This window comes from Ambystoma mexicanum, chromosome 10 (assembly GCF_040938575.1).
Source record: "Ambystoma mexicanum isolate Mex_15411 chromosome 10, UKY_AmexF1_1, whole genome shotgun sequence".
NCBI lineage: Eukaryota > Metazoa > Chordata > Amphibia > Caudata > Ambystomatidae > Ambystoma > Ambystoma mexicanum.
Window position 1 is genome coordinate 1,641,887,588 of NC_090932.1, and position 26,434 is coordinate 1,641,914,021.

General features: G+C 48.1%; 1 protein-coding gene across 1 annotated transcript in view; it reads right to left on the reverse strand.

The window, feature by feature from the left end:
* Positions 1-26,434, reverse strand: part of CDC45 (cell division cycle 45) — a 753,019-nt gene that overhangs the window by 172,617 nt on the left and 553,968 nt on the right. Inside the window, exon 13 of the mRNA XM_069620055.1 lies at positions 25,768-25,929. Within this exon, the coding sequence (XP_069476156.1) occupies positions 25,768-25,929 (162 nt within the window). The remainder of the gene's footprint in view (positions 1-25,767; positions 25,930-26,434) is intronic.

Genomic DNA, 26,434 nt, shown 5'->3' on the forward strand with positions numbered 1-26,434 from the left:
AGCTCGCCAGCTGGCCTCCCACCGGGGTGCTTCGGTGGGGGCCCGACCCCACGGCCGGTTCAATCCTGCTTAGACGAGGCTTTGCCGCCTTGACCTCCTTAGCGACGACGGCGGGGTCCGCCTGACTTGCCTCGCCCCCTGTAAGCTTCTTGAGACGACGAACAGGCCGCTTGACGGTAGGTGGAAAATCCGCCGCCGGAACCTTTGGAGGCACCCTTGCCTCCGCCGCTCCGAAAGGGCGGCCGCCGTTGCTGGAGAACCCCGAGAGCCCGGGCCGTCTCCGTGTCCGCTTTAATGGCTTGAAGGGAATCGTCCACTGTTTTCCCAAACAGGTTGTTCCCATCGAACGGCATGTCCAGGACTCTGGTCTGTACGTCTTGACGGAAGTCAGTAGCCCTGAGCCATCCACGCCGCCTAAGGCACACGCCTTTGCCCAACTGGCGAAATCCAGTGTCGGCGATGTCCGTCACAATCGTGATGGCGTGGTCCGACGCCACCTCACCTTCCTGCAAGATCTCCAGGGCATCCGCCCTCTTGTCGTCCGGTAGGAAGTCCAGCAGGGGATCCAGTTTGTACCACAGCTCCCTGTCATAGCGGGCTACGATAGCCAAGGCGTTGGCCGCCTTAATCGTTGTCGCTGCAGACGAGATGACCCTGTGCCCCATCGTGTCCAATTTCTTTCCCTCGCCGTCTGGCGGGGAAGTCGACGTGGAGGGCGCACCCCCCCCCCCCGCTTTCTTCCTGGCCGCCGCGGAGACAACAGAGTCCGGGGTAGGCTGTGCCCGGAGGCACAAGGGGGCCGCGTCCGGGACCCGGTACTTCTTCTCGTACCGGTCTCGTCTAGCCGGCGTCGTGGGTTGGTTCTTGAGGAGGGCAAGGCCCTCATCCCAAATATCGTCCAGCAGAGGTACCGAGAGGACCGTCTTCCTCTTGGCCTCGCGCCGCTGATAAAGGAAACCTTCCTTCTTCTCCTCAGGGCAGAGCTGGAAGAGCTCGGACGCCCTGGCGATCATGGAGTGAAAAGATCCAATCTCGTCGGGCGGGGAAGCCCGGGTGGGAGGTGACGGCGGCAGATCCTCGTCGTACACCTCGTCGTCCATACCCGTCGCGGCCGTGTCAGTCCCCGTGTCATCCCCTCGAGTCGTGGACGGGGAGGAGGGCTGAACGGGCCGCGACGGCTGAAAAGGAGGTGGAGGGTGAATACTTCTTTTCTTAGGAGGTGGGCTGCCCGAAGGGCCTGGTTCCGGGTCCCTCGACGGGATCTCCACTGGCAACGGCAGTCTCGTCCTTATCTCTGAGCATAAGGACTGTATAGCCAACAAAATGGCCGCCGAGTTGTCTTGCGGCGCTGGTAGAGGGGAGTCCGACGGGCGGTCAGGGGCCCCGTCGGTACCCTCGACGATGTCGTCGTCTCCTGCGTCGGGATCCCTCCCGACGGGCTGGTCTTCTTCCACGCCAACGCCGTGGCTTAAGACCTTGACCAGTTCTTCCTCAGAGTTTGAGGCCGAATCCACGACGACCTCCTGCCCCCCCTTTTTCTTCTCCGGAGGTTTCACGGGGGTCCTGTCGATGGGCATAAAGGAGGACTCCCTCCGCGGTGGCAGGGAGACTGAGCCCCGAGGTCGCCACCACTGGTGTAGCCTCCACAGGCTGAGCCAGGGCCGCTGCGACTTTCTCGATAGAGGCCTTGGCCGGATGGATTAAGGCTTTCACCATCCTAGGTGCGCTCACCGCCTTCTCCTTGAGGGGTGGGGACACTGCCTCGCTCCCCCTCCGAGCTCGACCAGGGCCTCTCCAGGAGCTTCGCCAGGTGCTCGTCCTTCCTCTTACCCGACCCAGAGCGTTGGCTCGTGGTTGATGGTGCCGGGGAGGGTGCGCCCTGCCTGGCGCCCGTAGAGCCCGACCGTTCGGCGCTCCCGGTGCCAGCAGACTCGCGGTGCTTGGCCTTGTGTTGGACCCCCGTCGCCGGGGCGTCCTCAAAGGTCTTAGAAGACCGCTCGGATTTCTTCCTCCTTTTCTCGCCGGATGGGCTCTTCCCTTCCAGCCAGTTGGCGAGACGTTGATGGCGGTCCTTCATGGTCCGCTCCAACATGTTGCCGCAAAACGCACAGTCCTTCTCCACGTGCGTCTTGTCCTCATGTAGGCAGTAAAGACAAAAGGAGTGTTTGTCTTCCTTAAAGACATTCTGTAGCTGGCATCCAGGGCAGACCCTGAACAGCTTTCCGGGCGTCGAGCTTCCCTTCTCCTGGGCCATGACCGAGATGGGCCTGAGAAACTTCTGGAATCCTCCAAAAGCGTAGCTCGACGAATCTTCACCCTTGAGGGGCGTAGACGAATCCGACACGGGTCCCCGTTGATCGGATGGAGAGTCGGTGGAGCTTGAGGCTCTTTTGACTGAAAAAAATGAAGTTTGAGAAAAAACGTGAAAAAATAACACTAACGCTCGAGAGCAATAGCACGAGGATCCCAACACATGAACGTGCGGTAAAAATCTGAAGATGGCTGCCAGAGGCGGGGCTTAGGTAGAGGGCAGTCATTGGCTGTGGTCAGTATGACGCAGAGACCAGTGATTGGTTACTACTACGAAAGACAGATCAGAAACGAAACTGATACTGGTTTTTTCTTTACCGAGGATTCCCAGCCTGACGACGGGGAATATTCATGAGCATGTGAATCCATGCCAGACCCCATGCTGGAGAATACTTGATGACGTGCTCAGACTCCCCTTGATAAAAACACCAAAAAGGCTGTTAATAAAAACACTTGTGGGCAATCAAGGAATATATCAGGATCAGAACATTATCACCATTACTTCTGATATATCGGATACCCCCTTTATGAACTCTGAAATTAAGAATCAAACAAAAATTACTTTAAAGTCCTTTCTTAAAAATCCCTTTTGTGAACAAAATGAGTCGGATAAGGTTGAAACTAGAACCTTTATCAGAAGCCCAAACATTGGGGACTTGAAGTCCCATAACACCCGAGGTACTGGGAAGAGGGCCTTGGAGCCACAGAACTAATGTGCAGTCTATTGTTTCTAATGACACACCCAAGTGGCACCTTTGATTAGTTAAAGCCCCTTCATGTGCAGGCCATTATAAGTCATGAAAGTCTTGGCAGAAGTAGCGAGCAGCTGTGCATGCAAGCAGAGCTGAGAAATTAAGACGCTGGGACCACCGCTGTTGATATAGCGGCAAATGGTGCAGAGCGAGTCATATTATTAAGGAACACAAACTGCGAAAGTTGTGCAGCGGAAAGCATTAAGGTGACTGGCTGTCTTTTTGAAGAAAGAAGTTTCCGGTTCCCTGCTCCGCTCCCCGATGGCTGGCGACTATTGGAGAAACCCAGGAGCAAAGCAGGCTCCTTTCGAGGAGAGAGGAGGGACACCAAAACTAAACCAGAGCTGTGAAAGGCTCCGATCCCATGACCAAAATGGTTGCCGCAGCAGCTAAGAGCACGGACGTGCAATGCAAGAGCAGTGAGTTGGCCTATGAAAGCTAACTCGAGTGTTCTGTGAGACACCGCATGTTGGGTAGATTTCCTTTAAATGCCGAACTAATAAAAGAAAGCATGTTTATTACTGACCACATGTAACAAGGACCCAAGAGGAAGAAGTTCTTTGTTTTGGAAAACGAACTAATGAAAAAAAGCATAATTGCTACTATCCACATAAAGAAGAACCAAAAGAATGATCACTATAATTGCCAAGAGGGGGCAAGATTGAAACTGAACACTATCCTACATTGCCAAAGCCAAGAAAGGGCAATGGTGAAACCTAACTGTAACCCAAAGTCAAGAGCATGTATTATTGAACTGTCATTGCCAATACCCAGAGGGTACAATATTGAAATCGAGCTATACCCAACATTGTCAAAGCCAAGAGGGGGGCAATATTGAAGAGCAATACCAACAAACCTTGGCTAATCGATCACAGGAAAAGGGCCAACAGTTGGACATATGGCAAATAAATAAGTGGAATGAAACATCCATGGGTGTTGTCATTTTATAGAAGGTATGAATCTGAAACTTGTTGAAAGCTAAAGAAGTTGTGAATTTCAAACCTGTTGAAAGCGGACTTGAAGTGAACCTCAAATAAAGTCCTTGTATTAGAGGTAGGAGTTATTGTCCTGGCAGGCAGGTTTACCACGATAGGGCCTATTAGTAGTACTCATGGAAGGTTAGTGAACCAGGAAAAATACATTGAAGTACTATATTGTGGTGGTGAAAGTGGAAAGGCCACTAAAGGTGTGATGAACTGTGGTTAAAAAAATAGATGAAACATTTTTTGTAAACAGTTGCCTTTTCAAAGAAGAGAAGTCCTACTTTGAATGTTCATTCGAAATGTGGAACAAGGACGTTTTCCTTTGATAAGCTGAAATTTGTGGGAAACTACTTTTGCCAAATGATGAACTTTGTTCAACGCTAAAAACAAAACAAGTATCCAGTGAAACAGAAATTGGATATTGAAAGGAACGTTGGAATTATTCATGAAGTGGAATTTGATCATTGAAAAGAACTTTTACTTGTTGTAATGTTTATTTAGAAATCCTGCATTGAGCTTGGGGAAGGGGATCCGACCCTTGTTTCAAGGCTCTTTGGTTTTATTTGGAATATAAAAGTTATATTGTTGAACTTGACAAGCCATCTAAGTTCCTGTATGATTTAAATCCATGTATAGGTTTGAGGGGCATATACATTTCTAAGTTAGTGTTTTCCTTAAGTCTTCATTTTGTAGAAAGGGAAATCCTCCTTAGGTTAGGGAAAGGTGAGGCGTTTTTATGTGTCACCCATATAATTTAATCATATGGCTACTTGTGAAAAACCTTCACCAAGTTGTCCGCCTCGCATTTCTGACCCCCTCACAGGTCACCTCGATCAGGTGGTGTCTGGCATGCTGCGGTGCGAAAAAAGGGGCAGGCCCAGCACGGCTTCTCTTCGGTAAGGAAAGCTGAAACTGCAGGAGCCTAGTTCGCTACATAATTGGAGGACCAATGTAGTTCCATGGATGTACTCAGAACAGCTGCAGCAAAGTAGCCCAGAAGAGAGCTGTTCAGTCCGCCGGTTGGTCCAGGGATACTTCCAAAGGCTCTGCAAGGACAGATCCTCAAGCAGGGGCCATGACAGGTTATTCCCATCAGTTCAAGGATGAAAGCACTGAAGACATTATTGAGATTAGGAGAGAGGTACAGAGCTTCAATGGTACTTGGCTGGAGGCTATGCTGGTCAGCAGCAACGTTTGTGCTCTGGTCTTCGACGACCTTCCCTTCGTAGGGGTCTTGGCTCAAACGAATTGTGAAATGTCTGTAGGAGGAATTCTTTTACCGAGGATTTGTACTGAAGACAGGTCCACCTATCGTAAGGATCTGCACCATTCAAACTGCTTGGGGCTGTCCAATCCTGTGGCCATGGATTGTATTTAGTCCTCATTCAAGCTAGGCAGAGGCAAACCCAGCCTCTACATCCGGCCACACACACAGACCACCACTTTAACCGGGAAAGGTCTTCCCATATATTGCAATTCCAGACCTGAAAAAGCATGAAAAAGGCCAAAGTACAAAATGGCTAAAGGACTGTTGTGAATCTCGTAGCATGGCTACTTTAGAGTATATGTACTCTTCATAGCATTATGCAGTAAAATGCAAAAGTGCACAAGTGAAAATTCAAAAAACACTGCGAAGGGTGCAGGGGGTGATGCGTTTAAGGAGATGGAGTTCTGTGAGAAGATAAAGTTCGAAATGTTGCTATTAAAAGTGGTTTCATTCTTATGGCAGAAGTGATGTGCAGTAGTAGTGTGTGGAAGTGAGCCTGCGCCTACTTAAATTGCGAAAAGGTGCAGCGTGCAGGAGGAAAGGGTTAGCTGTGCAAATAATATCTACTCTTCCAGGGTTCCCATCCATGTAGAAGGAGCAGTGCGATGTTTCACAGGCAACCTAAGTGCTGGATGAACGCATAATACCTTACACAATTAGGCTAAATGCGAGATATGGCTGACTAACACAAATTGGGCTGGTTGGGCTATTACAACAGATTTATGTCTTTTTCCGTTTGCCGCAAATATATGTGGGGGAGACTCCCCGCATCCCCCACCTTTAACCCCCCAAATTTTTAGCGTAAACCCACCCCACACATTTGCAGAAAATAAAGAAATTCAATGATTTCTCATTTGACCAAATCTGATGCGTGGTAATCTGCAAAGCTTTGGATGCCCGAAATCCTTGGGAAGTTACCCCAAAGGTAACCATTAAAGGAGTCCGATTTACGGAATGGCTTGGTCCTGTTCAAATAGAATATAAGAGTTCTTCCTAAGTCCAGCGTAGTTCTCGCTCTGCATCGGATTGAAGATTATGGAAAAACGTTGGAAGAATAATTTCCTCATTTATATGAACTGCTTAAAAGGAGAAATTACTTACTGTAATGTTCTTTCTATGGATTCCTCTCCCGCAGATTCTGCATTTGATATTCCCTCCAGCTCTGCTGCTTCTGAACATTTTCGACAGGGGGCATAGAGGACCTCGACCCGGCCATCGACCATCAATCAGTCTTGCTCAGCATCTGGTCGTCTGCTCCGGACATGACATCAGGCGTGTATCAATACCACGTCATTACGCCCCAACCCCTAGCACCACACGCAGCATAGGAAAACTGAACAAACGTGCAAATGAGCCCTTAAAAATGAAATAACTATGGACCTCAGAAGGAGGAACAATTGCAACAAACACTGCAAGTAGCGTTAGAAAAATATATTTTTTTTCTTTTTTTAAAACCGGAGGCAAGAAGACAGAAAACAGACAGAGGATCATCACCAAGTCAACGTGAAAGAGAAGATGCGCGCCAACCACCGACTTTCTGAGCTGGGCTGAATAGGAGGGGAGATCTACAGGAGAAGAATCCATAGAAAGAACTGTGCTCCTTAAGTGGGTTAACTTTCTCCCGCAGATTCCTCATCTGAGATACTCAAAGCAGTAGATGAAAGAGGAGGGCAGAAAGTTATAGTAAGGCATTTTGTAGCACCGCCCTGTCAAAACGCACATGAGCTGTACGAGCCACATCCAGGCTATAGTGCTTAGCAAAGATGAAGGGATGACCATGTTGCAGCGCGACAAATCTCCCGGACAGGGAATCCCCTCTCCAATGCTGTTGCTGCAGAGACTCCCCTAGTCGAATGGGCCCTGATGCCTGTTGGCAATTCCATTCCAGCAGACTGCTAGCATTCCGCTATACAGAATATTATACAGCGGGATAAAGTCTGCTTAGTTATGGGTAAGCCCTTTCGGGCTAAGGAAAAGGCCACCAAGAGCTAATCAGCTGTCCCTGCAATATAATAACTGCGTGCCCTGTTCGGGTCTAGGCGATGTAACCGTTCCACCTGCTTCAATGGGTGCAGGGGAGGATAGAAGACCGGAAGGTCGATGGACTGAGACAGGTGAAATTTTGAGACAACCTTTGGGAGTCAGGTATTACCCCGAGTGAACCTTTCTTGCGGAAAAAATGCAGGAAGGGTGGGTTTACAGCACAATGCCTGCAGTTTCCTCACCAGCCTAGCAGATGTAATAGCCACCAAGAAGACTGTTTTCAAAGAGAGAAGCCATAAGGGACAAGAGTGCATAGGCTCAAAAATAGGCGCCAACAGAAATGTCAGAACCATATTAAGGTCCCAATCCAGGACAAAGGGAGTTGGCAGAAATTTATTTTCAAGGCCTTTCAGGAATTGGCCCATTACTGGGATCATAAAAAATGTGCCTTGATCCGGGGATATATTACACAGACAATGCCACCAAATATCCATCTACTGTGGTGACCTAAAGACCTGCTGAGGCCAGTGACAGAAGGATATATCTATTATAGTGGTGGGGCAAGAGATGGGGTCAATCTCACGTTCCCAGCATCATGCCTCAAATCTTCTCCATCTGCACGCGTACAAATGTGTAGATGGTCTGTGTGCAGCCAGCAACACCTCAAGTACTTCCTCATAGAGGTCCCAGTCATAGCTCACCCTCTCAAGAGCCATGCATGTAGGTTGAGGGATTAAGGGGTCGGATGGAGTATCCGATCTCCCGACTGGGTTAGAAGATCCAGATGCTGAGGCAACCAGTAAGGTGGACAGACGGACGGATCCAAGAGAGCTTGGCGTACCAAGTTCGTCCCCGCCTAGTCCTGGGCGATCAGAATGGTCGCTCGTAATCCCTTGAACCTCCAGAACACCCATGGAATGTTGGGAATCAGAGGGAACACTTAATGGAGAGGGAAGGTCCAATCCACCAGAAACGGGACCCCCAGTTCGCTGGGAATTGCCTCAAGCAAAAAACTGTTTGCATTTCCTGTTGCACTGTTGCAAACTGATTCACTGCTGGATGTTAGGGAGAATTCTCAGAGATGTGCTAATTCCTCTCTACCTTAAAGACCCCCAGCAACTTTGCAGGATTTTAGGACTTACTTTTTAACCTGGAGAGAGTGAGACACTTTTTCCCCATTCTCTCATGTATTTTTAATGCGATTTGGTTGTGGAGTCTGAAACTCCATAGGCGGCATCTTTTTCATTGTAGCACAAAGCACCTTCAAGCGTATTGGCACAGGGAAGTCTTTCAGATTTCCCAAAGGTTTTAATACCTTCTCTTGGATAAACTACCATTTCCAAGAGCAGTAAAGTGAAATTGACTTTACTTACATGCGTAACTTTCTAGACCCAGCACACACCATCTTACAATAGGGTGCAGGAGGAGTTACTTAGTATCTATCCCCTTTGTCTTTTTTCTCATGTAACATTTTTATGTTACCCTTGCCTCGATGAATGGCTGGTGGCAGTGGTTTACTTTTAACTACCGTGGTGTGCTTTTACCACGAGCTGTGTTCGCAGCTGCAGTAAAGCACCCAAGGGTGCCATTTTTGTCAAAATGGCCCCGGTCGTCTTTTTACGTAATTTGTTTGTGGAAAGGTCCTTCTTGAGATTTACTCTGCACCCCAAACCGGTTTGGTACATTTGTTCATTTTGCCTTTGGCGGAATTCACAAGTGAAGCCTGCCTATGGCTCCAGGGGGTCTGGCGGGGACAGGAAGCGAGTGAGGTGCCCAAAACTCCCTGTGCTTAGTCTCCTAGGAGACAGAAATGCACTCTTAGGTGATTGGCCGGCTGGCTTTCCAGCAAGGACAGCCACCCTGCTGGGTGACTGACAGCTAGGCTGGAATGAATGTGAGAAACCTGCAATGCAATAAAAAAGGCAATGCGTTTTGGCTTGGAAGGCAGAGTCGACCACTGGACGAAGGAATCGAAGAAGAACATGGAAGCGATGCCTGCTGCAACTCCTGGACCACTGTTTAGCCCAGTGAAGCCCTGCTGCTGTGCTGAAGCTCCGAATTCATCTCGACTAGGGAAGCCCTGCAAGGACGATTACTCCCCCTTGAGTTGGTGGTACTAATCCACTCCAAAGTAAGCCACCTGGACATCCTCTCGAAGCTGGTTGCATTTCCACTGCAGTTGCTGCTGGAAACCGAAGAGCCAGGGAAAGGAACACCAGATTGTGTGCGTTGCTTTTAAGTTGGCCAAGAGCTCCAGGAAGATCCTCTGGCCTCCCGGAAAGCAGGACTGACCGAGCCTGAGCCACCTCAACAGAGTGCTGGACTCCAGATGCAAGGAAAGCCCATCTCAACAGCCAAGAGTCCACGGTGGTGCTACTTGCTGAGACTCGATGAGCTGAAACCGTGAAGTGCCACTGAATAGAAGTTGGTTCTTTTCTGTCACTGACCGTCCCGTTGCAGTGCAGGAGTCCTCCAGACGTCCTCCCTCTTGTCCCCACGACTGAGGCCCAGGAACACTGGATCTGCAGAGCTGCACAGGAACAGAAGCCAGCTGGAACAGTTTTTCTTCTAACCAAAGGTACTGTAAAGTCCAAGAGAACTTACCTCTTGTGTAACCTTACTTGTTCTCAGAAGAGACTCGTCTTGGTTGCTTCTGTAGAGTTGCTAACAGCTTCTTTACCTCACAATCCTAATCAGCTTGTGGCCCTTGTTTGATTTCTTCTTTTCTACAAAGACGTCTGAAACATTGTACAAGACTTTCACCTACCAGCAAAAATTGCTTCAGCTCAAACCTAGACTTTTGCCCAGTTGACTTTAGCCTGGCTCCCTGAATAACTCTTCTTCCCTCTGACGTGTTTGGTCTTCCTTCCAGGAAAGGGTTAACTTACTTTGCACTGGGGGTTACTAAAAGTATTTACCTGCTTCAGAATATTTGTGAGATCTCTTATTTTATTCTAATAATCTTAAGTATTGCCCTAAATGCAAAGGTGATATATTAATGTCCACAGTGTTCTAGCTATTTAAGTCACCCGAGAGTGTAGGAAGTGTGTGTGCCATCCTAAATGGGTATTTGCTGATTTAGGGAAATCAAGTGTGCATTTTGGAGTGCATTTGTGTGTTACTATTATATTGCCCCTTCTGAAGAAGTCATACTCAAACGGACTGTTAAATAAATTACTAATTGTTTATTCAAGTGTTTATTTGAATACTTGTCACTGTGAATCTGTGTGCAACTCCCCTACAGCTCATATTGACCCCTCTTGAGATAAGCCTGGCTGCTCAACACGCTACCAACCTGCGTAGTAGACTTCTACCAAAGGTTGGGTTCCTATTGGGGGTTGGGGTTGTTGTAGTGCCCCCAAAGGGTACTGCATACAATCTTGCTAACACTGTGGTACCCCAGAGAGCGAAGACCTCCTCTAGGACTTCCTGGCACACTTCGCACTTGTGCAAGACCATGCTCCTCCTGCTCAGAGCATCCGCCAAGTTGTTCTCTGTGCCCGCCAGATGAACTACAGAGACTGAGATCCGATTCTCTGGCAACCAGAACCAAAGCAGCATCGCCTCTGTGCACAGAGGTTGGGAACGCACACCACCTTGCTTGTTGAGTGCATTTCCACTGTGTTGTCCGTCACAACGAAGACCTTTTTCCCCTGCAGAGATGGGGCGAATGCTTTCAGGGCAAGCGCGATAGTTTGCAACTCCAGCCGGTTGATGTGCCACCTGGCTTTCGTCGCTTTCCAGAGGCCGCTCACGTGCAAATCCTCGCAGTGAGCGCCCCAACCCTTCAGATACGCATCCGTGACCACTCGGGTCCGAGGCCAAAAAGGCAAGAGGGATTCACACGCCAAGAGAATGTTGCGGTCTGCCCACTAGGACAGGTCATTGACCACTGATGAGGACACCCTGAGGAGCTCTGAGGGAGTGCTGAGGTACTGAGACCACTGACTTCTCAGGCGCCATTGTAGGGATCTCATGCGCAACCTGGCCTATTGCACCAGAAAAATACAGGAGGCCATGAGGCCTAGGAGGCGGAGGAAGGAAACCGCTGGTAGAGTGGCATGGTTCCGGAACAAGTCGACCATTTGTGTCAACCAGACTACTCTCCCCTCAGGAGCGAAGGCCTTCACCACCCAGGTATCTAGGATTGCTGCGATGAACTGGAGCCTCTGGACTGGTGTCATGTGGGACTTCTTTAAATTTAGGGAGAAGCCCAGCTTGTGCAGAAGCAAGCAGGTGTCCTCTAAATGGGACAAGACCTGCACTGCAGACTTCCCTCGGATCAACCAGTCGTGAAGATATGGCAGTACCTCTTCCATGGCACCCTTCAACGGGGCTCTCAGTTGTTCCTGGAGCTCATGTCCTGGTTGGATTGGGGGTGGTCTGTCCGGTGCTTTTCTTAGAAATGGCAGACAATAACCCCACTGTCATGATTCCTGCCGCTCATGTCCCCAGCCCTCCAAGATGTCAGGCTGCAGCCAGGCCACAATCACCTACATGGGCCTCAAGGCCTCTCCATCCCTCCGAAGACTGACTTGGAGTCAGACTTGCCGCTTGTGGCACCAGACTCACTCACTCCCATAGGATAACATTGGGGATTGGACTTGTAGTGCATTGATGGGGACAAGATGGATGCCCCCACATATTTCGGTTCCCAGAAATGCATGTGAAGTCTAGTCTTTTGGGTGTGGTTCAGCCCAGAGACACCTGGGATACCCAGAGACTATTTAAGCCACGCCCAGGCTGAGAAACATGCTTTGCGTTTTCTGCACCTGCAGCGTGACACTCACCGTGTTCGGATCGGTCTCCAGTAGGCCTGCATCTTTCTTCTGCGCTCAGCTCCTCCAAGAACACCGTTAGGAACAGCATTACCTTGCGGCGCTTCTGCCCATCAGTCATCGCTCCTTCTCTTCTGCGGGCATCTTCGGCTGAGTCATTCCCATCCCGGCACGCCACTTCCTAAGGAAAAGGGAAAAGAACAGAAAAAAGGCATTAGTAAGCATTCTGCAAATCTTTGCTTATTTTTAAATACTGTACGAGCTTCAAAACGCTTACCTGAATCCCAGCCGCTCTGGGGGGAACTGTCTCCGGAACTTTTTCATCCATCTGCAAGAGGGAATAGACACTCCAGGTTAGCGTGGAAACATCTAGAGGCGCCACATACCACGCTTACCCACCGCATTTGTTCTTCATTACCGCCATCCACGCTGAAAACGTCACGGCACCTAAGACACAGAAAAAGAACTCGGTTCAATACAAATACGAAAGGGGTGCACTCTCACTCACCTTCAGCGCTACTCATCTCAGCAGCACGCCGCCATCCCCGGACGCCCGCCATCATCTAAGGAAGGAAAGGAACGAAGTTAGAGAACTGTTCAAAAGACTTATTATACTTACCTGTCGGACTCTTGCCAGTGAAGTAACTAGGCAGCAACGAGCCTGCATCAATCAATGCGCCCCTTCGCTGAAAGCAGGACGGAGAGCACACTATCCAAGAAAACAAGGTGAGCTGTGGATCAAATGGAAGTGTTGGACCACGGGGAAGAAGGGGTTCAAGCACACAGACAATAGGGAGTTAAACTACCAATCCTGTTTTTCAGGCCCAGTCTCCAGTCGAGTAGCCTCCAGGGAAGGGTTCGAGGTCGTAAGAGGTCAGAAAAGGCCGAGTGACGTCCCCGTGGATACCAGGTGAGCGTTACACCCACTGAATGAGCTGAAAAGCCCACGCATCGGAAGGAATTCTCTGCCACTGGAGCAAATACTCAGTCAACCATCCTCCAACTGGTCCGCTGTGGGAGGGGAAATCAAAGCGACTTCGGAGGCTGGGTCGCCCCCGCCACTGCCTGTTGGTCTCTAGAAGCCCCTCAGCCCCTACGGGAGCGCAAGAGCCGCTTCTGCCCTTGCCTGGCCGGTGAGAGCTGTGCTCTCCTGTCACAAGGAGCATATCTCCTGTAGCCCCATGCCCTAGAGGCAGAGCTAAATGCAGATGCTGGCTGCGCAGCTAGGCCTAAGGACTTTGCAGCGATTTTGGATTCCTTACATCTTTCTAAGGAATTGTCTACTTTCTGGCCGATTAGAAGATAGCCCCCGAAGGTCATGTCCAGAAGCTTGACTTGGATATTCAAAAAACCAGAGGTTTTTAAATAGGCCCGTCTTCTTCGTGTTATGGGCGACGCCATAGATCAGCCCACACAGTCAGCAATGTCCAGGCCTGTTCGTCCATATCTTTTCCCATCCTCCACTAGCTGTAGGAAGCCCTCGCAAATTTCTCCTTCTGGGACATACTCGGCAGCATTTTCAACTGCTGTCCATAGACCCAAGCAGTTCTTGGCAAAACTGCTTGCCACGTTTGTAGCTTTTAAGGCCATGCTGCCTGAAATAAATGCTTTCTTTGCTAATGCATCAACCTTTTTTACTTCCCTGTCGGGAAGCAGAGTGGACGTGGAAGATGCAGGTCTAGGCAAGACAGTAGCAGCCTGCATAACAAGCCCCTCCCGGAAAGGGTGAGAGGAGAGGTATGAAGTGTCATCTAGACTGTCTGTATTTTCCAGAAATGGTGGAGCTGATGGGAGGAATGGAACAAGTGTTCTGCCACATAATTGTTAAAGGATCAGCAATGGCAGGGCATATTGCGTTCTGTGGCGAGGCCTTCATCTAAAATGTCAGTGAGGTCATAACGTTGTATGGGCGCTACTGATTAATACAATCACAGGGTGTCAATAACCCTTTCTACTAAAGCCCTGAATCTAGAAGTATTATGAACATAGGGCTGTGATTGCTAAAATTCGAGGTCTGGAGACCGCTGGCGTCATGGAGGCCTTGAGCCAGTTGCAAAAGCTGATTTTGGTTATCAAAATAATCGACTCCGTCTGAACCCAAGTAAATGGGTCCCCCTGATCATTAGCGTCATTACGACCAAAGTCACCTGCCATAGTATCGGGTTGTGGGGTGAATGTTTGACAACCGTCGCGGGTTTGTCTCTCGGTGCCGATATGGCGGAAGTCGTTTGATCGGGATCGAAACGCTGTAGAATCAATATCCTTGGATGCACAGGGTTGATCCGGCTTCCATTAAATCTCATTGTGTCGAAAGATTTATCGGCACCGACATAGTCAGTACCGGTGCACTAGAGGGGTTGGATATGCAGAGTGCCGCTCTTGACTACAAAGCCTGCTGCGTGGGGGAGGGGGGCTTAGACACACCGAAAGCAGCATGCTTTTTGAACATGTTGAGCCTGGAGGATTTGAAATTCTCCCATTCTTGGCGGGTGGTAGGCCCAGGGCGGATTACCTTTATCCATCGCCGAATCAGAGTCCGGCTGTGACGCCTTGTCTTTTGGGATAGGGAACCGTTTCTTCTTCAGACTTCTTTTTTGGGGGTGTGCCTCTCAGTTTCGGCCTCCGAAGACCAAACAAGTCGACCGCGCCTGTGATTTTGAGGGCGGGGTAGTCGCAGAGCGAGCTTTGCAGCTTGATTGCGTATGGATTTGGGTTACATTTTGGTCCACAACGGACACTAGTCAGTGCCGTGACCCGCGCCGAGGCACCAACGACAACTTGTGTGTGTCAGTGATTGACATCTTGGTGCCACAATCTGAACACTGCTTGAAACCAGATACGAGTGACCGACAGCTCACGTTAAGGAATTGAAAAAAGTACAGATTTGACAAAAACATTGAGCGAGTCGAAGACTCTCCTGTGTTCCCAAGCAGGCTCAAAAGGCTTATGAATTCAAGTTGCAAGGGCCACATTGAGGTCCCATACCAGATGAGGCAGTTTGATTGGGGGAGAGGAGCATATAGCCTTGATAACCCCAGCAAAAAGTATATAGGATTAAAAGTTGAGGACATTACCTCTGAATTCCTATAAGCTCCTATTCCTGCCAAACAGGACACCTGCACACCCAACTGTGCCATGTGTGCTGAGAAAGACAACACCCAATGCAGGGAGCACATGACCGGATCATGTGGTCTTTCTCCCAAAAGCAAAAACGTGTGTTTACTCTTGCACTGGAACTTTATCCGATTCCTTCTAGCTTTCTGAATTATCTTCACATCTGATGGTCCCAGATGCAGCATGGTTAATTCGTCAGGAACCATGCTGCTAGTTCCCCTGGGGCTGGGTGTACCACTGGTCTTCGTTGCGGATGGCCACAAAGGAATTGGACCCTCACTGGAGAGATTAATCGGATCTGAGCAACTCACCCTGCATAGCTACTGAGGGACCTCCAGGATCATGTTGCATTCTGTTGAGTTCCTGAATGTGTGGATTAATGTCAGAGGGGTTGGAGGGAAGACAACACCACAGATTGTTCCATGACATGTGAAACGCGTCCCCCAGAGACGGACTGCTGAATCCCAGCCACGTAGCAAAAGTTTAACATTTCACACTCTTCTTCGTGGCAAAGATATCACATCCGGTTGTCCAAGATTTGAATGGTAACCGGGCTTCTGGACTTCGTTCCCATTTGTAATTCCCCATACCTAGCCCGCTCAACCTGTCTGCCTCCAAGTTGCTCTGTGCCAGGGAGGTGTGCCACTGACAGTCCCAAATCTGCATAGCCAACCTGCAGAGGGGAGGAGACCTCATTCCTCCATGTTTATAGAGATGAGTGGGAGGAAGCCTTGTGGTACCAGCCCAGTCGCATTGAGTTTGGGTATTGCACTCTGTCTTGTGGTTACCATATTCCACGGACTGAAGCTGTACAGGGTGGCTCGCCAGTCCTCCGACGAGAGTGGTAATCATTACCGAAAGTTAATGTTGTACTAAGAGACCTCATCAAGTTCGCCTCCATATTCCACCACAGTAGATCATGGCCCAAGTCCTGTGGTATGGAGATCATGTCAGATTAGGATCCACTTTCCTGATCCCATGAGCTCGCTAGATGCAGTTGAAATAGCCTCAGTCTATGTCTGGCAAAAGGCACCTCAAGTCTACATGCTGCCATTAGTACTAGCTCCACCATATCGATGTAGACTGCCTTTTGAGGAAATGACGGATCGCCTAATATCTGATACTTTCCTCTATGTAGGGAAAATACTCCTCTTGTCTCATCCGATTAAAAGGAAAAATGAATGACTGGGAAGGGATCAGATCCACTTTCAGGTTGATTGAAAACCCCAAATCGAAGAGCATGTCAGCGAGATTCTGCATCGTCTCCCGAGCCCCCTTTGAAGAGAGGCCCTTACAAGCCATTAACCCAGGAAGGGATAGGCGTGGTGACCTTCTGTCCGAAGAGCTGTAGCCACTGCATTCATGATCTTCATGAACACACAAGGAGCTGAATCATCATGAATCTCAAAAACCGAATTGTTGCCATATAAGTAGGCATCCTTCAGGTCCAGTGAGGACATCCAATCTCCATTGCAGAGGGCCTCCGAAATGTGCACCAGCATCACCATTTTGAAAATTTCTAAGGTTGAGCAAATATAGGTCCAATACTACTCTCAGGCAAGCCTAGTTCTTTTCCTGTATGGCAAAGATCCTGGAGTAAAACCCTGATCCTGCCTGCTAGGTGGGTAGATGCTCTACTACCCGATTGTGGGTGAGGCGAGTGATCTCTGCCAGTAGTGCTGGTCATCCTATCTGGAGAAGGGTCGACTATGGAGGTTGTGATGGGACTGGGTGTCGAAAACCTGAGGATAATACAGATACAATCCATGGACCATTGAAGGTATGACGCCAGTGTTTAACGTAGGTCTAGCCTGCCTATCCAACCAGGGTGCTGGACACCAAGACACTGCCCTCATTGTTTCTTGGCCTCAGAGGCTGGTGTGGAGGGGGGGGGGGGGGGTCGGGCAAGAAAAATCCCATAGGATCTGTGCGCTGTGCATCTGTTCTGCTATGCGTCAGCCCAAAACTATTAGGTGTAGCTAATGATTTGACCATTTGAGAGCTGGCTTTCTTTTGGTAAGTTTCTCATCGGTAGATAAGTGGAAGAAATCTGCTCCTTCAAAGGGCAAATCCAGTATGCGGTCCTACATGCTCACATTAAATGTCGGCGTGTGCATCCACGCTGTGCAAGGCATGTCTGTTCCAACACATACACCCATGCACGGTTCTGTTGGCCCCCCTTTGAAGGCAACTCGACTGTGAAGGCAACTTGCTACACAGAGGATGTGGGGGAAGACAGTGCACCATGTCTGGGCCCACTTGACCATATGGGTGGAATCCTGCCTCTGTGGTATCTGGATGTTCTGCCCAAGTCTGGTAGGTGATTGTGCCATTTCAGAAGGCGAGAAGCCGCATGAGGAATAAGTTTCTTCCTCCTGTGTCGTGGCTGCGTCAACTCAAACGGCCACCATTTGGTCTAGAGAGGATGGGAATTAAGACGCCATTTTATCTGCAGGCTTCTCCATAGGAATGTACTTGAGAACATGGCTTGGCACAGAGCCTCATAGTATAGGCCGCTGACAGTCCTCTGTGCTTCTGGAAACTTCGGGTATGGACCCAGTAATCTGGACCTGGTAGTCTGCGTACGTGCAGGCACACCCAAGTCCTCCAGGCGATCCAGAGGTGACCTAGAACAGATCTCCCTGCACCTGGATAACTTATTCTTCAGCTAGCAAGGTGCTATGGCATCACACTGCGCAGCCATCCCACTGGTGATCGGCTTTACTTCCCCCCCAAAAGGTTGGGTAAGAGGGCAAACAATAGCAACATTTTAGGGAGTTCCATGGAAGTATAAGGGATGAAAGCAGCAAAAATAACATCTTTCCTAACAATAGTCAATGGATGGAAGGATGGAAGGATCCCTATGCGTAGAAGCAGGAGTCAGGTAAAGAGTAAGCTCAGAAAAGTCTTGACTTTAGCAGGGTTTCTGCCCTTAGGCCCTTTCCCAACCCCAATAGGCTCAAACAAGGAGTTGCCCTTTTCTGCTTTTGGTCCTTGGCTGCAGAAGCTCAAGCTCGACTCTCCAGGGAGTTTGAATAAGAGGCAGGGTCCCACATTTCTCACAGTTTGGTTCCTTCGTCTTCCTGGAGCTTTCATGGGTTTCACTCCTGGCTAGTAGCTCCCACTCCCAAGAAGGACAATTATTGCTTTTGGACAGCTAAGCAGTCGGTGGTCCGACGTCAAGTCCATAGGTGGCCAGATTCTGTAACTTGACATACAAAGAAGATCTTGATTCACTGGATTGTTTTGCCATTCCTGAAACATGTTTTTCGGGAACGGCCAACGTGAATGCTTACCTCAGGGCCATGTTAAGTTATTCTGGATACTACTAAAGTTTGCTTCACTTTTCTTGCTCAACTCGTCTCTTCTGGGGGCACTGGTCAGACCATAAGAATACCAGTGCAGGGGCACCCGGTCTCCTTTGCGAGATGACTTTGTTTTACTGTAGCACACATCACCTTATAGTTTAGTGTTGCATGACTACTTACTGCATGAATACTTCGTATACGGTTTTCTTTGACCTTTTATCAAATTTTAATAGCTTTTCTGATGTGTCCAAAATGGCTGGTGGCAGCTGACATTTTTGTACCGTGTTTTATCTGATTTACCACAAAGACTTCGGCACTTTACTGCAGAATGCCATTTCGAGTAACAGACCCAAAACGGCAGTCTCACATTTTTCACCCTATCCTTAGCAGCCTTCTTGCTTTCTTAAGGCAGGAAAGGCCATATATGGAAAGCTCTTTTTCCCCAGCAAAGCGGCGGTGTGTGCATCCTGGCTGGGTTGACAGCTTGGACTGTCTTTTTCCAAGTCACATTCCAGCCAGGGGGTGTCTGTTGCTGGGCAGATCGTGGACATTCCATATCAGTTTGAAAGGTGCAGATACATTCCATTGGAGAGCCAAGGCAGCACCCAGTTTCAATAATGGCTGCAGGACTGCAGGACCCCTTTTATCCCACACTTAGATAGTCATTTGGAGCTAAAACCAATATGAAGAGCAGCCCCACTGAAGATCCAAAGACTGCTGTTGAAGACAACCAGCATTGCCTCCAGCCAAGTCCTGGAAAGACCTGCCTCGCTGCATCGATCTCCAGATGACCCACGTCAGTGCTTCAACCTTTTGGTTTGTGGGACCAACCGTTAGACGCCTGCATGAAGATCCGATCCTCATAAGCCATCTAAATCATTCTGCAACCATCCGGTGTACTGATCAGCTTCATACAGAGCATCTTCGGAGCATCAGTCTACATGGAGTCTGGACTTTGCAGTCCGCAGGTCACCTACTTGTGGCTCAAGACCAGATACCCTGCAGCTGCTGCTCTCCAACTCAGAGGGGCCTTTCTGCAGCAAAGTCTTTGTCACAAGTGTCGACCTGCTGCCTTCTGATCAGGATGTTCATTGCTGCTTGCCATCTCAGTCATGTACTAAGAGTGAGTCGGGGGCTGGGGGGAGGGCTGTCATGAGACCTGTGGTGGCAGTCCTGAGGTGCCTGGATTATCCGGGTTCAAGAACCATTTCACCGGACCGAGGAACCGCTGATCAGCAGAAATCAATCCAGATGCTGAAAACTACTACTGCACCTGTGGCCCGTGGACCCATTGCTACCTCACAGACCCAAGACTCAAGTGGGCCCAGCGATTCTGAGGACCACAAGGGTGGTCCATCAGAATCCGAGTAAGGGGCAGGAGATTGCATGGCGAAAGGTCCACTCCCTAACGCTTCCCCGCATGGTCATGATCGGAGGAGTTATGGCAAAGGATCCTCACACTGGACATCCCCTGGTTTGCTTCATCTTAAGTGCTTGGTTTTTGGTAAATGTACCAACCTGTTGGGTTTGCCAATACATGTTCTGAACCTTGAAAGCCAGCCAACTCCCTGCAAAAGGTACTTATCTGGGACTTTGACTGAGGCCACTAGGCCTATGTAGCTACCAGGGGAAAGCTGCTTAAATGGTAGGGGCTTTATATTTATAAAGGCAAGTCATGTTTTAATGCTTTGCATTGTGTTCATCTCACTATTGTGTTTTTATATCACTTTACTGCCTACAGTCTGTTTTTATTGCACATTTTTTGTATTCGATTAGTGTAAAGTGTGGGGGCACAGGGATCTCCAGTGGCCTCACCAACTTTGGATTTACGTATTTGTATAGGATTGTCTTAGGAAAAGCTACTTCTCTTTGGTTTTGGGTTTACCAGTCTAGAGTGCTTTAACAAGGCATAACAAGAGTAGGTTTGTCCTTCGGTCTAATCTTTATATATTTGAGTACTCTGTGTGTGGCTCATTGTGCGATTACACCACCCCATATGTCCTCAAGTCTGCTATGGTTTATAGTGAGTTTTTCGAATGCCTTTTTCTCGACACAAATATTTTTTATTTCATTTTTTTATTGGGGGGGGAAATCACCCCCCTCCTCCCAACTCCCTGTTTTTTTATTTACACTTTTTTTTAACTACCTAAACCGAAAAAATAAAAAAAGGCAGAGATTTTTTTTTTCGGCAAATTTGTTTGACAAAATGGCATTTGAAAATGTGCATTCGACAATTTAACTGGATACCATCTGCTACACTACCTTGACAGAGTTTGGCTAGACCCAAGTGTCAAATACCCTGTTCAACTAGGGCACTTCAGCAGCCTCTCACAGGGATGGTTCTGAAAATTCATTTGACCACTTAGCCTCCAGGGTACGTATGGGCCATGATAGCAGGTTTCTGCAGGTCCTCATATCACTCACATTGACACAAATCCTGCTGTGCATCCTTTCTTCCTGGTGCACCTGGGTCTCGCGTTTCGGAATGACCTCTTTGCGCGTGTCGCCCCTTTAGCGATCCCTAGGGTAGGTTGATGCCTTCTGCACATCTGTGGGATACAACTTTGACTTACTTGACTGTTCCATACAGCCACAGCTGTGCCTACAGACTATATCCCATTTATTCCTATGTTCAAATTATGGTAAACTGTTTCTTGTATTTCTAGGAGTGTAATGAGGCCTTATGTGTCTGGTGCTATACAACTAATATTTAATTACCTCCATTTTCCCCCTACTGGTTGTATTTAATGTATGGTGCACATTTGTATCATTTAGGGTTATAGAGGTTTAAGAATTAAGTGTATGTTCTGTGTGTGGCATCTTGGGTCCTGATCAGGATTTTATTAAATGTGTTTATTGCCTAGGCTTCTCTTTTCTTACCACTCCTAAGCCTATATGTATAGTGCCTACCACCAACAAATGTAATTTGTATAACACCATGTTCTCGTTGGTATGGCTTCAAAGTGCTGTAGGTGAACGCCCTCGAGGGACCATAGTCCAAGGTTTGGGGAAATTAGAGTGTGTGCATTTTGGCCATAACAAAGTTAGATTGGGGGTGATCAGGTCCCTACTAGCTACCCATATCGGGCTGGCAAGTGGATGGGTGCTTTGAGGTCAACAAAAAAGTATACAAGAGTAGTAGAGCTCATTATGTGTGAAGCTAGATTGAATGTTTGTCGTGGGGGATAGTTGAATTTTAAAGGCAAACGTGTTGTGCAATGTGCCATTGGGCGTGATGTATGGTTGCAGATGTGTGCGGGTGGGTGGCCTTGCCTTTGACAATCTTGCATAAGCATTGAGTGCGATACATACCAGTGTTCTCTGGCTGGCTTCTTGATTTTGTATGTGTGGCATGGACACGTTCCTGTGTTCTGCTGGGGATTGTTGGAACATTTAGTAGTAGGAGTGGGTAGGGTCTTCACTGACCATTACTGTTTCTATACCTACACTGTTTGCTCTGTGTGTCATTTAACCTGAAGTACTTATTTGACCTTATAGTCTGTGTGCGATATTCTACTAGAGTGCATATTTGTCAGAATACCAGTGTAGCGTATTTGTTGGTGGCAACTAATGGGAAAAATTGCTTCACTCGCAGCCTTCCTCCCTCACGTTAAGCCTGACAGCTTTGCACAAAATCCTTATGAAGAGGTTTGGTTTACCTATTGGCTGGTGACTGTTTTAGCTCTATGTATTTACCTGGCTCTGTTAGAGATTTAAATATACCCCAAATGTGGAAAAAATCTCTATTTAAATCTCTAACAGAGCCAGGCAAATACATGGCCCAGGCAAGTTAGGGTTGTTGTGGACAACTGTTGTCACCATTGGCCCTGCATTGGAGATCCAGAAGTTGCAGGTGCAGAGTGGACTTTGGATAACATTTAGGATAGGTGGGTCAAATAAAATGGATCTCTAGCAGGCTGGACTTGTTCACAGTTGAAGGAGATCCTCTGAGACGACTCCAATGGTTGAGGATCCCTAGGACACACAGGGTGCGACAAGAAGTTGAACATCGGGTGCGACAAGAAGTTGAACTGATCCTACAAAAAGTCAGCAGACTAAAGGACAAAGGACCATGTGACTATTTCCGACAAGACTCCCTCTTTATAGCAGCTGCAGCAGCAGAGCAGTGAGAGCCAAGTGCCAGGACAAGGATGCACTGCACAATTCACAGCAACAGGCAGACAAGTTAACAGCAACCAGAGAAGCCCTCGCTTCGAATGCTGTGCTTTGAATACAGGCCCAGGACTCCTCAGAACTCCAGGAAAACAACCTGGCCAATGCAGGCCTTTGAAACGGTTAGGCCCTCCAGCTCAAGGGGAGGAAGGATTATGGAAGGTTCCCCTGTTAACTGAAGAGTGGAGCTTCACCTTGTTACGGAGGGCTTGGCCAATGGTGGTTCCAGCAGCAGCCCATCTACATTCCTCTACAGCTTCACTTCTGGGCTAAAAGACCTGTCACCTATTTGCAGGACCTGCTCCATTCAGACTGACAGCTGTTTATAGTTGGCATCCCAGCATACTTACAGCCATTACCTTAGGTTTACAATGTGTATTGGGACCATCCGCAGTCCCATAGTCTGTCAGAACCAGCTACATACACACAAATAGGCCCCATCAGGGGGCTTGGGCAGAGCCTGCCGAGGATGATGTGACTATTCCAGAGAGGTTGACACCTAGGATTAATACCCCCCCTAGTGGATAGTGTTAACGGGATCCCTCCGGAGGGACTCTCCCTTAGAGGACAGACTCCAACATGGGTATAGGTCAATACTGCTCCTCCCCACCCGGCATTAACACCTTTGTAGGGGTTTAAATTTGCGATGAACACATACACAGTTTGCAAATGGATGACTTGACTAATGACCCTAGGTATGCCCAATCTCCTGTGAAGACTAAGGGGAGACAAGTGATCCAGCCCACTGGAGGAGAGTCCCTTGAACAGACCATCACAGAAGATGGCTGAGTAGGCAAAGAGGAGAAAGAGACGGGGGGGGGGGTTGGAGACAGGGGGGGGGGCAAGAGAGGGGGTAGAGAGAGAGGTGGAGAGAGAGAGCAAGGGAGAGCCCAGTTTCAGCAGGCAGGACCGAGACTTCCACCAGGAAAGTGCAGCGAGACGCAGCAGATGGCCAGCCGGAGCAGCTGATGGTCAGTCTCGGTAGGACAGCAGGTGCCCAGTGGAGAAGCTGCACAAGCAACTCCGCCCCCAAAAGAGCTGCAAGAGCAAGAAGGAAAATTGGAGGGGTGACGCAGAGCCCAGCGAAAAAGTTGCATAGGCGACTCTGTGCCAACCGATTGGCCAGGATGAGCAAGACAAACCCCAGGAGACAGTGCCTGGCAGAAGAGATGTGTAAGTGGCTGCCTGCCAACAAGAGAGTTGGCAAGACTCAGCAGCCATCCCGAAGAAAATCGCTCGAGACACGAGTACACAGTGGCTCCAGTGGAGGGAGAAGCAAGCGAAGTAGAGAAAAAGCAACCCAGATGGAGAAAAGATTAAGAACACCCAAGATGAGGGGAGAGAAACTGGAAGAGCCCCAGAGTTGGGAAGGACAGAGCGCCCCAGAGAGGGCAGGAAGTAAAGCTCCTAGGGCGAACACTTGGATAGCATTCCAGCACATCAAGAACTGTTGATCTTGAACTGTGGGCAAAGGGCTTTATTGAAAAGGGTCATGTTTGGGGTTAGAAGTCAGGAGCCATCCCTTCCCAGTGTAATAGTTCTACAAAATGTTTCTTTGGTTGTTTTTTCTTTTGGAAGATGGGGAAAGAGGGTTGGATTCTGGACATGGGGCTTTGTTAATTTACAGACATCCTGATGAGCATCCTGTGGACTTTGTTTTATAGAAAAGGGCTGGAGCTTGTAGATGTGGGGAAAGATTAAATTAACTTGAACAAAATCAAACCTTTCAAACAAAGCCTCTGTGTCAGAGTACTGATTCAGACTGGCAAGTGGTGTCGGAGGTGGGATACTTGTGACCCATTCAGACATGGCCACATTTTATCACTGCCACGAGGAAGGTGGTCAAAAGGACAGTGTAGCATAAAGATAATGCATTAATCATGGCAAGCCATGTTGCGGTCTGTAACGCACAATATGCAGCCAGCTGCTATGCAATAAGAAAAATTGAGGTCGACAGAACATCGAAGGTAAAAATAAAAAGGTACTACTGCCACCAGCCAGTCTGTGATTCACTTAATATGGCAAAACCACTGACATGCCAAAAAGAATTAGAAAACAACATTTCCCTATAGGAATTAATGCTATGATTGACTAAACTGAAACAATGTACCCCTGTACTGGTGGCAGCCTTTAGGATAGATCAATGCACCCAAAAACGAAATGAGTTAAGGCACTGAGGTTTAAACAATTCACTCCCAAAAATTAGGTTGGGATCTTAACGCAGATATGCTGCGGTGCTCGTTAAATGGATTGGAAAGCTGCAAAAATAAAATGTTTTCCTCAACAGTGCAGTGCCACTGACTAAAGCAACTATTGCATAGCCCACATCCTTATATGAGAGAACTTTGACAAAGTTTTCAAACACCCACAAAGTAGACAAAATCTGGTTCCATAACCATGCGCTCAGTCTAACATTTGTGCTTCGTTTAGGGTACGTTTTGGTACAGTACTGTGGCCTCCATATAATTTTGTACGGTCTGTGATAAAGGGTTTAGCATATTTTTGCCCCACTTTAGAATTAATACCGTTACTTAAAATGTGGAGGTGTCCAATTGGACACCAAACTGAATATATACGTATTTGTATACTTACTTGCATAGACTGATTGCTTGACAACTCGTGTTATTTTACTGTACTTCACACCAAACTCATGCTTTCCATAGTCTATGCCTTACTGCTCTGCCTTATTACCAAGCATCTTTGGTTAGACATTTGTTTTAACTTCTGCAGGTTCACCGAGTTTTCCTTCCCAAAACCCTCCACCAGTGATGGTTCTGAAAAACCAACAGTAACACACCAATAAAATCACAGAGGCACTAGGATAGTTGAACACGACATACCAGTATGATAGCAGTGAGGTTGCTGCTTGGGTCTGTGGGTCAGGATCAAATAGTTGAGGGTTCTCACAGCAATTATTCTACCTGGAGGCAAAAGGTTTCATTGCGTTGCTAGCCTACTAGCAGTCAGAGCTCTCACTGTGCTACTGCACAGCAGCAGAGAGGAACTTCTCATTGAAGACATTTTGTGAAATTCGAATTTAAAACAATTTACATAAATAGAGAGCAGCAAAAGATTGAGAAACAATGGTAGAGGTCACACCTTGACAGACTGTCCAAAGCCTTAATGAAGTTATCCGTGCCATTTTCATCCTTCTCAATGTTCTCCATAAGGGAAGCCGCTGCAAACGCTACATCGCTGGCTAAATACTTGTTTTTAAAACCAAACTGGACACTGAAAGTTTGCACTCTGATATCTTTGATCCTGTACGTGAGAAGCAAAGATCAGATTAAATCATGAGGGTCAAACATTTTCTGATTTAAATGCGTTCCTGATTCTCTTAATTTGACTCTTGATTCATACATTTTAATAACATTGGTAGATGGAACAGACTTGCATGAAGGGGTAGCTTTAAAATGCTAAAATGTAAAACCAAACCATTGTGCAAAACAAGAAATGAGTTACTTCTCTGTACAACACTTCCCCAGTATTAGTATCTTTTATAGACCCACATGCTTTAAACACAGCTTGCTCGCCTAAACCAAAAACATACATACACACAACACACGCAAGCATCCGCACACATAACTATTCTCCTCGCCCTCCGCTTCAGGGTCCCACAGAGCCGGTCAGCCCCTGCGTGCACAAGTGTGCCGCAGGGCCGTGACAGTTTGATTTAGAAAGACCACTGTGCAAGCAGCCTTTCTAAATAAGTCTTTTAGTGAAAAGATCTTTATAAAAAAAAGAACTTCTTACTTAGGACTGCAAC